This window comes from Xenopus laevis, chromosome 5L (genome assembly GCF_017654675.1).
Source record: "Xenopus laevis strain J_2021 chromosome 5L, Xenopus_laevis_v10.1, whole genome shotgun sequence".
In the NCBI taxonomy this organism is placed as follows: Eukaryota; Metazoa; Chordata; class Amphibia; order Anura; family Pipidae; genus Xenopus; species Xenopus laevis.
In genome coordinates, this window is record NC_054379.1 from 18,015,772 (window position 1) to 18,028,933 (window position 13,162).

Below are 13,162 nucleotides of genomic sequence, written 5' to 3' on the forward strand. Positions count from 1 at the left end.
ATTAGGGCCTCGTGGGGCCCCTATACCTCCTGAGCCCCCCTGCAGCCGCAGGGTCTGCTTCCTCTATAGTTACGCCCCTGAATATGCAACTTACACTGGCAGCTAAAGCAATAGGTGCAGATGTCTGAGGAAATGTCTTAGAAAATGTTCAGCCCAATTGGAGCTGATTTGCATCAAAGCGCACGTGCAGGTTTGTGCATTTTTTGCAACAAATACAATTGCCTCCAGTGCAACTTCCTTTTGTATATATAATTATGCTGGAATTATGTATTCTCTGTAAAAATAGCATGATAAATCACATCATAAATTGCACTTTGCACACTACACTTGTACAAGTAAATGACTCTTAGTAAGGTCCAATAAATTACGTCGCATCTGGATCTGTGTGCTGGTTCTGTTCTTGTACACTCTATGGAGCGTAGAAGAATCACCGGCACACAGGAATTCAGTTAGCAGGGCAAGCCCTTGCAATATTATTAATGCAGTGCAACGTTTCGGGGCACGCCCCTTTGTCAAGTATCAGGCACCAGGACACGCTGCTTGGGTTCTGTGAGGTGTGCGGTCTCTCCAATTGGCTTGACACTCTATGGAGCACCAGATCAAAGGATTGGAGGAGAGTAGTGGTTGCCTGGGTGTCAATGGTTTGGGTGTTTGTTTTGGAGACTTTTATAAATTTGCCCCTTAGTGCATGACAGGAGCAGAACAGGAAAAGGAAGCTCTGCTTTGTCCTGGATACAGGAAGTGATCCCTACAAAGGAAAATGTTTTGGCTCCTAGAAACAGGAAATGAGCCCTATTGACTCTGCTAAACCCTAGGGACAGGAAAAGAACCCCCAAACAGAGGAAACTCTGCTACCCTCTCTTTATATAAAGGAAGTGGTCCCCACAGGGTGGTTCTCATCTAAGTATTGTCTGACTGCTGTAGCCTGACCCACTCAAGTGAAGCTGCCATACTACTTGTGTCTATATGTTTCAATGGCAATCACCCCATTATAGAGATTGAGGCAAGCAGCAGGTCAGCATAATGGTATCATAAACGTCATTTCCCTACCCATTAATAATAAACCACTGTGGCTGGGAGTTGTAGGGCTAATCATGCCAGGGCAAATACTGGTAATGTGGATATATATTCACGCATTTTGGTGCCAACATCTGTAGTGTGTGTCTTCACCCAGCCTGATGCAGTGGTACCAGGAACCAGGCAAAGAAGAAGACTGAAGGCTAATTTTTTAGCCTGTATTTTTGTGCAGGTCGAAAATTAGCTTGGTGTTTCACTAGCCTTACTTATGCTTAGAACAGCTACAACAAAAGGTAGTGGGAGGGGGTTGTAATTGAATGATCTCCTTTTCAAGGGCTAAACATGGAGAAACTTCAGTTTCCCTGTCTGCCCCGTTTAGTTCAACAAATAACCATAGATTTTTTTTTTATGATTAAAACACTATGCAAAAAGTATGTTCAGCACAAGTTCTGTTCACTGCACTCATATAGAACAACCGGGTATACTGCCCCTTTAATAGTTGTTTTTTTTTGTTATTTGCCCTTTTAATTTATATAGCAACATAGAAATATATTTAGGACATTTTTTACAAAACAAAATATATTAAGACAAAAAAGTATGTATTGTCAAAGTTACGTTTGTGAGTTTATAAGATCATCATAAACAGAATTTTGTCACAATGGAAACCGAATCAGATGAACACAACAATATGCCAGAAGCTAGAAAGCGAATTTGGTCAGGAGAAAATGAATTCAGTGCGCAGAAAAATCAATTTAGTGCATTTAACAATCATTTTGTGGGCACAAACGAATTCTGGGCAAACAAAATATTTTTGTATTTGAAAAAAATATTTGGGTTTATTTGACCTGGGAAATTAATTTTCAGTTCACAAAATATATTGTGTTTTATTAATGAAAATATACATGTTTCCTAGGTCTTTTGAGATCATTTTGTGATACAAAACAAAGAAGGAAATTAGTTCATTTACATGCACTAAAAAAGTAAAAAAAATCCAAAACGTACACCACTACAAATAGTTCTGCATTTTTTTTAATATAAACAATAAGCAAAGTGAGAGCTTTGTGGTCCCTTGATATCTAACAATACAAATATCATTAGGGAGGATCTAGCTGTGCATATCATTTATAATAAATAGAACAGAATAGAAAGAGGTATATAACTTTTTTGTTCTAAAGTTAGAAATTGAATTTTGTCAGAAATAAGTCAATTTAGTACAGGTATGGGATCCGTTATCCGGAAACCCATTATCCAGAAAATTATTACGGAAAAGCTGTCACCCATAGACTCCATTATAATCAAATAATCCATGATTTCCTTTTTCTCTTTAATAATAAAACAGTAGCTTGTACTTGATCCCAACAGAGATATAATTAATCCTTATTGGAAGCAAAACCAGCCTATTGGGTTTATTTAATGTTTACATGATTTTCTAGTAGACTTAAGGTATGAAGATCCAGATTACGGAAAGATCCATTATCTGGAAAACCCCCGAGCATTCTGTAGAATGGGTCCGATACCGTATATAGAAAAACAATTTTACAATCACAAAATATATTTTATGCAGACAATGGAATCTGAGAAGACAAAAACAATGTTTCATTAAAAAGATTTCTAAGCACACATTGATTCATTTTCAATTCATTTCTTTGCTCCAAATTTTTTTTGTGACATCAAAATTCACTTTGTGACCATAAATTGTGTGAAAAGCCATCCTTAATTGCATTAGTAATGCCGAAAGGTCACCAGAAAGCTCAGTAAAAAAGAAACATAAACAAAATATTGTACAATAATGTAAAAAATCTAAAATTTACACTACAGAAAACAGCTTTTATAATAAACAACAAGCAGTGATAGAGGCCAGGCTGGGTTTGTGACCGCAGGGCAGTTAGGGATTTGTACAGTTGCACTGAAGCTGAGCTTAATAGATGGGCTGTATACATTTTATTGTAGCACCCAGTAAGCACTAGTTGTTACACTACTGGGCCCAGTAAAATTGTTTGATATTTGTGGGCACAGCTGAGGGGGTTTATATCTTAGTTGAACACACATTTAACACTATGGGGCAGATTTATCAAGGGTCAAATTGAAAAATGTAATTTTAAAATTCAAAGAAAATGTGAAAATGTGAAAATACGAAATTTATCATGTACTGTCTCTTTAATTTGGAGTCATTTGACTTTGAAAAATCAAAGTTTTTTTTAGAAAACCCTTCGAATCGAATTCGATCGAATATGATCTGAATTCGAATCGAACAATCAAATACAGCCTATTCATCCGAAGTTAAAAAATGTTAATACATTTCGGCTGCTCTTTTTTGTATCGGAGATATTGGTAGAAACTAGGCTTGGCTTATTAGTAAGTCCATCAGTCTCTTTGGGTAAGAGGTAGAGACACCTAGCGTGAGGTTTAGAGATGACTACTCTTGCTTTATCTTACAGGTTGTCAAGCACAGATCCATCATTATCTTTAAAGTCTGTCAAAGACATGGTAGATCCATCACTAACACCAGAATCAGAGACCGGAGAGAATTCCTCATAGACATCCTCTGGCAAGGACACCAATGGGCCGGCCTCTTTGGTATTAAAGACATTCATCCGACTGTGGTTGTTTGACGGTGCAGAGACAGGAATTGGTGGGATTCTAACATTCATATCTGGAGTGATGGTCTTGTTGGGAGGGAAGTTGTTGAAGTCCATTAGAAGACTGGGATGGAAGGGCATCTGACTGTGCTTCTTGCTTAGATCCATGACTTTCTCCTGGGTGCCTCCCATTGGGCTCATGTATGAGTAGAAGTGCTGCTGAGTGTCTGTAGGTTTATAAGATGCTGAAATTCCATGGTAGCTGCTCCGTGCAGCCTGCTGCATCAGGATCCTCTGCTGGGAAACAGCGTAGGTGGATTCTGAACAAAGCTGAGATTCCTGAGTTGGCTGGAACGGATTCTGCTGGGAATTCATGAACAGTTGACCCTGTGGTTTTTGGAAAACCATGTGTTGCTGGGAAACAGGCACATTTGGTGTTGGGTTGTTGGAGGGGTACATTTCTTTATTGGGTTGTCGAAGACTGGGGTAGCACACGCCTACTGCTGGCGAGGGGTTTAATTTGGCTTTATCGCGGCGCTCCTTTGCTCTTCTGTTCTGGAACCAGACCTGCAATGGCAAAACAAATATGAAACAAAACAAAAGGTTTATTGTCTATCATAGTATCTGTGCTGCCTGTGCTCTCATTTAACAGAATGAATAGATTTGTAAGGTAGAAAGTCTGTCCATCAAGAAATTGAAGCAAATGCTTTAGCTGCACTCCACCTTGCAAGGGGACGGTGAGCAGGAATATACTGTCCCCTGTCATTGAATTTAGCTCAATAACAAATAAATAAATATATATCCATGCCCCAATGTGATAAAGAACAAAAAATGTTCAGCTGGCAAAAATCCTTGTATCCCTACTCCCTTATTCAAAGCCAAAAGAAATGATAAAGTTCAGACCTAAGCAGACAAAAAAAAACAAAAAAATAGTTATAGGCTCAGCCTATGTGTAAGGGCCCCAACAGGCATGAACCGCGTCAGGCTGCTATTTTATTATGTCTTAATAAACATTTGTACATTTTACTATACCGACTGATTTTTGAAGGGACTCACAACTATTTTCTATGGATTTTCACCTATGGACTAGGGTAAACTGTGAGTAACCCCCTTTCATTCAATAATTGTTTTGCTTCATTGCGACTTTATTAATTTTTGGTAGTGCCTAAATTGGCAGCTGGCAACTATTTTCCTTTTTATGGAGTACCTACCTGAACTCTGGACTCTGGGATGTAAATCCGTTTAGCCAGTTCTTCCCGGTGGTGAATGTCTGGATACATGTTGGTCTGGAAGAACTGTTCTAGAACATCCAGCTTGTTCTGGCTGTAAAATGTTCTCTTGCGGCGTTGTGATCCCAATGTCACATCAACTGAAGATACCGGGGAGACCATTTCTTGTTTTGTAGGAGGGGTGGACTTCTGGGTCCCTAGTGTTTGAGGATCACTGACTGGCTGGACGTTTGCTACAAAGAGATGATAAATATAGTTATGTTACATATTGCAGAGTAGGCACATAGATAATCCCCTAACAAGCAATTAGGAGTTAAAAATGACTGCAAGAAATCTGGGAGATGGCATGTACAGACAGATAAGTGATACAAACAATAACAGCAAATATCCAGCCTCTGGCCAATTAATTAACTAACTTTGTGGATGCTTGGGTCAGTGACCCTAGTAACCAGAAAGTACACAGAGGCAGAAGAGGAAAAAAATGAATTAAAAAAACTACAATTAATAAATAAATATAATACATGGCCCATCCAATTAAAAAAAATTGTGGCCCTTTCTATTGTCTGATTCTGACTCCGTAGCAGAAGTCAGTTAATTGTTTCAAGAGTCAGAACAAGGAGTGCAGGGAATATAAACAGCCAAATACTGCAATTGGCAATTATATTTTAAAGCAGCTTTAAAACTTTTTTTAAAAAAAATATGGAATATGAGCATAAAGGAAAGTTTCTTAATGTTTCATTGTTACCCTTTAAATTAATACTTGTTCTTGGGGCAGCAGCAGAATAGAAAGTTAGTGACTTACCCTTCAAGCTGGACTCTTGGAAATCCTTCTGAATGGCACCAAGGCTCATGGTTAAGTGCTGGGCTGGTGGATCAGTGAAGCCCACTGGGCTGGACCTGGCAGAGAAGCAAGATGGGTAGAAGTCCTCCAGTTGTTGGCTGAACGTGTCCATCCTAGGGGCTAGCTGCTGCCTGAACTCCCAAATCTTGTGGCTCCCAAAGTGACCAGTGCTGCTCAGTTGGTTGAATGACTGAATGAGACCTGAGTCCCTACTTATACCACTGGGGGACACTGAATCCTTTAGCCAATTAGGTGTGAACATGTCTAGAAACGCATGGATGGAACCAACTTGCCAAGTAGACCCCATTGTTGTAGATGGTATCAGATGAGTTGTTATACCCTGCTGAGAGGGGCAGACAATTCTCCTCAATACACATTTTATATCAGGGGATTAGGGTCCCAAACAATGAGGCACACGCCATTTAGTGTCAATGCCAAGTGACCCCCACAGGCCCTGGATCCTTCTGTAGAGAAGACACGGGACTGCTGCGCTCACCCATAAGATGGGACAGACCATAGAGAAAAGTATATTTCATTTTAAATACATGTAAATACAGAAGGTAGACTCATGACTGCTTATGGGGGATCCTAGTAAGGACATTTCCTCTGGGACCCCAGCATCGGCCACATGGCATATTATTGAACCTCAACTCCCAGCATCCCACAAACATTCAGACATATATCAGCTGTGTATTAGAATGAATGCAGATGGGTTGAAGCTGCCTTTGGGCGGGTATGATAAGAGGTAACGGTTAATTGTGGGCACAGAATATTCCTGTTCTCTCTTTATAATATTATTATTATTATTGTTGTTGATGATGATGATGCTGATGTTATTATTATTGTTATTATTATGATTATTATTATTATTAAATACACATATTTATAAATCACCAATATATTCTGCTGCACTATACAATAAATGGATGTATACATTAAACATACAAGAATAGATACAAAAACAGACAATAAGCAATATTAGAGGAAGAGAGGACCCTACCCACCCCCCAAAAAGCTTACAATCTAAATATATTTATACATAAGGGTGGGTGCTGCAATATTGCTCGACGATGCACAAAGAGAACTAATTGGCTACATTAGTGAAATTGAGCTTTTCGTGTGCGTGGACTGATTGCACTACTGGTGGTCTGGTTGCTAGAGTACAAATTACCCTAGCAACCATGCACTGATTTGAACAACAGACTGGAAGATGAATAGAAGTAATAAAAAGTAGGAATAACAATACATTTGGAAACTTACAGAGCTGATGTTTTTATATGGGGGTCAGTGACCCCCATTTAATAAGATGGAAAGAGTCGGAAGAGGAAGGCAAATAATGCAACAACAATAAAAAAGAAAAAATGAAGGCCAATTAAACTTTTACTGAGAATTAGCCATTCTTGAACATACTAACATAACTTGTGTTGTGATCCACCCTTCTAATAATGTCAGCTAGAACTGGTACTGTGCTTAGAGCTGGGGAGATATGGCAGCACTGGAGTCTCCTAGGGATGTCACTGGGTGCATTTTATTATTATTATTATTATTATTATTTCAATTGATCTCTGCTTCCAGGGCCAATCTAGGGGAGTCTGGGGATTATGTCCCAACTTGCCCTTATCTCTCTCTCAATCATTGTTATAATTGCATTAAGAATTTCCCTGCTATCATGTTGCACACAATGGAATATCTTCTATACAGAGAAAGGCTGAACATGTCTGTCTGTAACACTTGGGCCCCAAAGAGCATCAGTTCTACAGACAGGCCAATAATGTTTCTTCTTTTCTGACATGAGGCCTGTGCAACTGTTATTTAGTGAGTGACAGAGACTGGGGTGAAGTCTCCTAAATAAAGAAACCCCACACAAAGCATATGACCCCATTGACTCCACTAAGGAAAGCCCTTAGTACAAGGATTTGGTGGGTGATGTATTGGTGCAGGGCCCCAGCAGCCCAGATATATAACATTCCCCCAAATCTGTTCATATTTACTAATCGGACCATTAAAGACTATATTGATGGTCAGACTCACTAAGGGGGCTTAGGAGTCGCTTGCACAGGGGGAGGCATCAACCCAACTTCCAGTAGGACCTTCTAGTAAAATGTTCCTAGAAGTTCAGGCAGTTGAGCTTCCAAAATGTATATAATATGTCATGCCAATGGAATTGTGGGTAACAAGGTGTTTTTTTTTATTTTTTTATTTTTAGAATTGTCACTCAGCTGCCTCTGAGAGCATTAGTTATATTACTGAGAACAGCTATGGTTGGTTGGACTTATCCACTGGCCGGAAACAAGGTCTTCTAATAGGAAGTGTTCCTACAATATGGAGTAATGCTGGCTGTGCCGGGACTAGGCAGTAACTACACGTCTCAGGAGCAGCCTGTTGGGTTCCTTGGGAAGAGAACAACATGTTTTTATTTATTATATATTAACTGACAAATGTGCTGTCCCAACAGAACTTTGTACTAGACATTGAGATGTAAAGGGAATAATGTCTGGCCATTGTCTGATCTGTCTGGCAAGGACTGAGGTGTCAGACAGTGACAGGTAAACTCACAGGTAAGTGTGAAATCTCCGGGGACTGAGACGTCACAATGAACTTGTCTTGTACATGATCCCAATTACTGTGTCTCATCTGCCCCCATACAGACAGAGAGAAACCAGGAATACGACTTCTGAAATATACAAAGAGTACGGTGGCCCCACATGGCCAGTCCTATCAGCGTCCATCAATGGCACCCTTAGGGGCAGTTTCAAACGATGGAGTCCCAGCACATTGCCTCAGTCAGCCCAGGCTCAAACTTTGAATTACTGATGCCCCTCTTAGTAAGTGGTCCGGGCATTGGAAGATGGGATCACCGTTACTTTATGGGGGGGTCTTTTGTTCCCCTGGAATTTTGCCATTACATCATGAATTCTGTCGTCAGAAAAAATGATCATCAAAATCATCATTCTAGTGTTTTTTAACTAATAAAGGCGTGATACTAGTCACTTGTACCGGTATGGGATCTGTTATCCAGAAAGCTCAGAATGATCCAATAGACTCCATTTAAATCGAATAATTAAAATTTTTAAAAATGATTACCTTTTTCTCTGTAATAATAAAACAGTACCGTGTACTTGATCCCAAACTAAGATATAATTAATCCTTATTGGAGGCAAAACCGGCCTATTGTATTTATTTCATGTTTAAATGATTTTTAGTTTAGTTTATCACTAACTTCGAGTGAAGGGTTCGAAGTTTTTTTTGGGCTACTTCGACCATCGAATGGGCTACTTCGACCTCGAATCGAAGGATTCGAACTAAAAATCGTTCGACTATTCGACCATTCGATAATCAAAGTACTGTCTCTTTTAAAAAAACTTCGACCCCCTAGTTCGCCATCTAAAAGCTACCGAAGTCAATGTTAGCCTATGGGGAAGGTCCCCATAGGCTTGGCTAACTTTTTTTGATCGAAGGATATTCCTTCGATCGTTGGATTTAAATTCTTCGAATCGTTCGATTCGAAGGATTTAATCGTTCGATCGAAGGAATTATCCTTCGATCGTTCGAACCATCCGCGCTAAATCCTTCGACTTCGATATTCGAAGTCGAAGGATTTTAATTCCTAGTCGAATATCGAGGGTTAATTAACCCTTGATATTCGACCCATAGTGAATCGGCCCCTTAAGGTATGAAGATCCAAAAACCGAAACTGAAAAAAAAATATCCTTTTTTTCTGTATTCTTAGCAAGGTTTTAAGAAAAGTTTCGGTATGTTGAAATGAAAATAAATGTGAAAAAACGTCAGAGTAGAAGGTACTTTACATGTACGTGTGTGTGTCACATAATGTAGTTATAAATTTTAGCGTTATATTGTATATTGGTGTTCTGAAAAGTAAAAAGGTTAATTAATTCTACAACAAAATTAAGGGGCAGATTTATTAAGGTTCAAATTGTAAATTCAAATTGTCGAGTTTGATTATTGGTCCAAACCCACAAATTCGAGTTGGGAATAATCCAAAGTCGAATTCGAATACAAGATTTATCATACCTGGACCCTGGGAACGACTCGAATTCGACAATTCGCCACCTAAAACCTGCCGAGTTGATGTAGAAGTCAATGGGAGAGGTCCAGTGACCCATTTGAAGATGTTAAGAGCCTTCCTGACATTCGAATTTTAATTGGAGAAAATACTCGATTCGAGTGTAGTCGAATCCGATTCGAGTTTTCGGGTCGGGGATATTCGTTCAAGTTTTAGACGTTCGAGTTCTCTCTTAAAGGGGAACTATCGCGAAAATGAAAATGTAATATACGTTTCCTCATACTAAAGTAAGAAACTTTATAAATACAATCAATTAAATATTCTGCATTGTTTCTGAAATAATCAAGTTAATATTCACTTTTCTTCTCTCTGCTTCTGTTTCTCTTCATTCTGTCTTCATGCAGCAGTTGGGTGTCAGATGAATGATCCAATATATCTTATAGGGGGGCTCCTTTTGCCTATAAGATGTATTAGAGCTCACTCTATTTAAATCATCCCGTCTCTCTACATGCAGAATTTTTGCAATGATGAATGAATGATCCATTATATCTTGTAGGGGGTCCTTTCCTAGCAGAGCTCACTCAAATAACTGATTCCAGTACAAACAAAATCTAATAAAATAACTGCCTTTTGCACAAATCCTGCATGTAGAGAGACATGATATCTGGTGATTTTAGTAGACTGAGCTCTAATACATCTTCTAGGCAAAAGGAGCCCCCATTTAAGATATATTGGATCATTCGAACTTGATTATTTCAGAAATTGATTGTATTTAGAAAGTTTCTGATTACAGTGTGATGAAGCTTCTATTACATTTTCATTTCCGTGATAGTTCCCCTTTAAATAAGATACTATTCAAGTTTTGAAGTCATTCATGGTCATTTGAGGTTAAAAAAAAACCCTCTATCATTTGTTGATAAATCAGCCCCTAATTGTATCAGACAAAAGTAATTTCACAACAAAATGTTTTTGTACTCAGGGACAGTTCTGTGTTCACAGAATTCATTTTTATGTGCGGAAAATGCATTGTTTGAAGCTAGTTGCACTAAGGGTAGTGGCACATCTGTTTAGGGTGCTTTTTATCCCCCCCCATAGACTAACATGCATTGAACTGGCAGACATATGTGAATTTAGGAGATCACTGAGCTGGGGTTGTTCACATTTAAATTAATGTTTAGCATGTTGCAGAGTGATATTCTGAGACAATTCGCAATTGGTTTGCATTTTTTATTATTTGGGGTTTTTGAGTTATTTGGCTTTTTATTCAGCAGCTCTCCAGTTTGCAATTTCAGCAATCTGGTTGCTATCGTCCAAATTCCCCTAGCAACCATGCACTGACTTGAATAAGAGATTGGAGTATGAATAGGAGAGGCCTGAATAGAAAGATGAACAATCAAAAGTAGCAATAACTATATATTTGTAGTCTTACAGAACCAGTGGAGGAACTTCTGGGGGAGCAGGGGGTGCGAGCGGGCCAGGGCCCGTACCCCCTCAGGGCCCCCTGGCAGCGCCGTGCGTCACGCACCAGGGCCTCGCCCCCTTCTAGTTACGATACTGTACAGAACATGTTTTTAGATGGGGTCAGTGATCCCCATTTGAGGGCAAATCATTTAAAAACTATACAAAAAATAAATAATGAAGACCAATTGAAAAGTTTCTTAGAAATGGTCTTTAACATACTAAAAGTTAACTTAAAGGTGAACCACCCCTTTAAGAGGTGCGACATACAGTACCAATAAATAATGAGGAGCATCTGGAACATTGTGCTGCAACCAGTTGTTCAGTCCTAAGGAAATGTATAAAGCTGAATGTAAAGCATAAGCCCCGAGCTACAGATTCTATACACACATATTAGTGCTCAGACAGTATTGAGTGGATGTGTACTGGGTACTTAGACAAATCACAGCCCATAGGATATGGAACAAAGGGCCAGGGACTCAGTGACCAGTCTTTGATCTGTGTTCCATTAGTCTCTTCCATTCTTTTATTTCACACCTTTACTGCCGACCATCAAAGGGAGATCTGCCCGGACCCTTCCTGCTGCAGCTTTTATATATTCCACTCACTTCCTCTGGGGGAAACTAAAGGCTGAACCAGACACTGGGATTCCAGGCGCAGAAGGAAGTGCATCCTTATACATAGTCCTAGTATATATATATATATATATATAAAATAATTTACAGTAGGGGGTACATAATCCCTTATAATACATGAGTGATACTCAGAGTTCCCTGTATAACTCAGCCTGCAGCCTTGTGCCTTTATATGGTCACAGAACCCCTCAGTGACTTCTAATATCCTTATCATTTACAGTAGGGGGTACATTATTCCTTATAATACACAAGTGATACTCAGAGTTTCCTGTATAACTCAGCCTGCAGCCTTGTGTCTTTATATGGTCACAGAATCCCTCAGTGACTTCTAATATCCTTATCATTTACAGTAGGGGGTACATTATCCCATATAATACTCGAGTGATACTCAGAGTTCCCTGTATAACTCAGCCTGCAGCCTTGTGCCTTTATATGGTCACAGAACCCCTCAGTGACTTCTAATATCCTTATCATTTACAATAGGGGGGTACATTATCCCTTATAATACATGAGTGACACTCAAGAGTTCCCTGTATAACTCAGCCTGCAGCCTTGTCCCTTTATATGGTCACATAACCCCTCATTGACTTCTGATATCCTTATCATTTACAGTAGGGGGTACATTATCCCTTATAATACATGAGTGATACTCAGAGTTCCCTGTATAACTCAGCCTGCAGCCTTGTGCCTTTATATGGTACAGTAGGGGGCACATTATCCCTTATAATACACGAGTGATACATGATGTGCTCTCTCATGTATGCTGGTTCTAAACTGATATTCCCAGAATCCCCCAAGAGCCATAAAAGGACTGGTCTAAGCAGTTATTGGCACACTTTGAATTGCCAGAAACTGCAACAATATAAAAAAAATAAAATAAATAAAAAAAAAAAATTCTATCTATCTACCATATATCTCCGCACAGGACTCTACCTGGATGATTTGCCCAGTAGACATGGCGTGTTGGACAGAGAGTGCAAGCTCTGTACTAGAGCGCCCTCTAGTATCAACACTTGGCACAGCAGCATAGATTTATGATTGTGCAAGATGAAGGGGTTTATAGATGAATGTCTTTACCAAAGATAATGGTGACTGCGCTGGGCCAACAATGCAGCAGCTGGATGTGGGGTGATTGGAGGGGAGCTGGTTTGGCTACAGTAACAATATATATTGGTTCCACCCAACCTGTGGACCTTCAGATAGAGTTGCCAGCACAAGTGCTTTCAGTTGATCCGCCTTGAGCACTTTGACATCAGATAAATCTGGAGAAAACCACCTCATAAGTGCAATAAGGCTCTTGCCTGTCAGGGTCCATATCCAGATATCAGTTGGGTAGACAGTTGTTTCGGACTCATATTCTACAAGGCATTGTGTTTTAT

At 39.4% G+C, this 13,162-nt stretch overlaps 1 protein-coding gene across 1 annotated transcript; it reads right to left on the reverse strand.

The window, feature by feature from the left end:
- Positions 1 to 1,617: 1,617 nt before the first annotated feature.
- Positions 1,618 to 5,988, reverse strand: mixer.L (mix-like endodermal regulator L homeolog). The gene is made up of 3 exons (XM_018261711.1): positions 5,628 to 5,988; positions 4,808 to 5,058; positions 1,618 to 4,163 (listed from the first exon to the last, which is right to left on the reverse strand). The coding sequence occupies exons 1-3, from the start codon at positions 5,971 to 5,973 to the stop codon at positions 3,450 to 3,452; spliced, it is 1,311 nt and encodes a 436-aa protein (XP_018117200.1). The 5' UTR covers positions 5,974 to 5,988; the 3' UTR covers positions 1,618 to 3,449.
- Positions 5,989 to 13,162: the final 7,174 nt, after the last annotated feature.

What these genes read in the sequence shown, in the direction of transcription:
- mixer.L (XM_018261711.1), bottom strand. Translation starts at nt 5,973, where the DNA reads ATGGGGTCTACTTGGCAAGTTGGTTCCATCCATGCGTTTCTAGACATG. An exon ending in CCAAGAGTCCAGCTTGAAGG is followed by an intron (nt 5,059 to 5,627) that starts GTAAGTCACTAA and finishes ATCTCTTTGTAG; the next exon opens with CAAACGTCCAGCCAGTCAGT. An exon ending in TCCCAGAGTCCAGAGTTCAG is followed by an intron (nt 4,164 to 4,807) that starts GTAGGTACTCCA and finishes TTGCCATTGCAG; the next exon opens with GTCTGGTTCCAGAACAGAAG.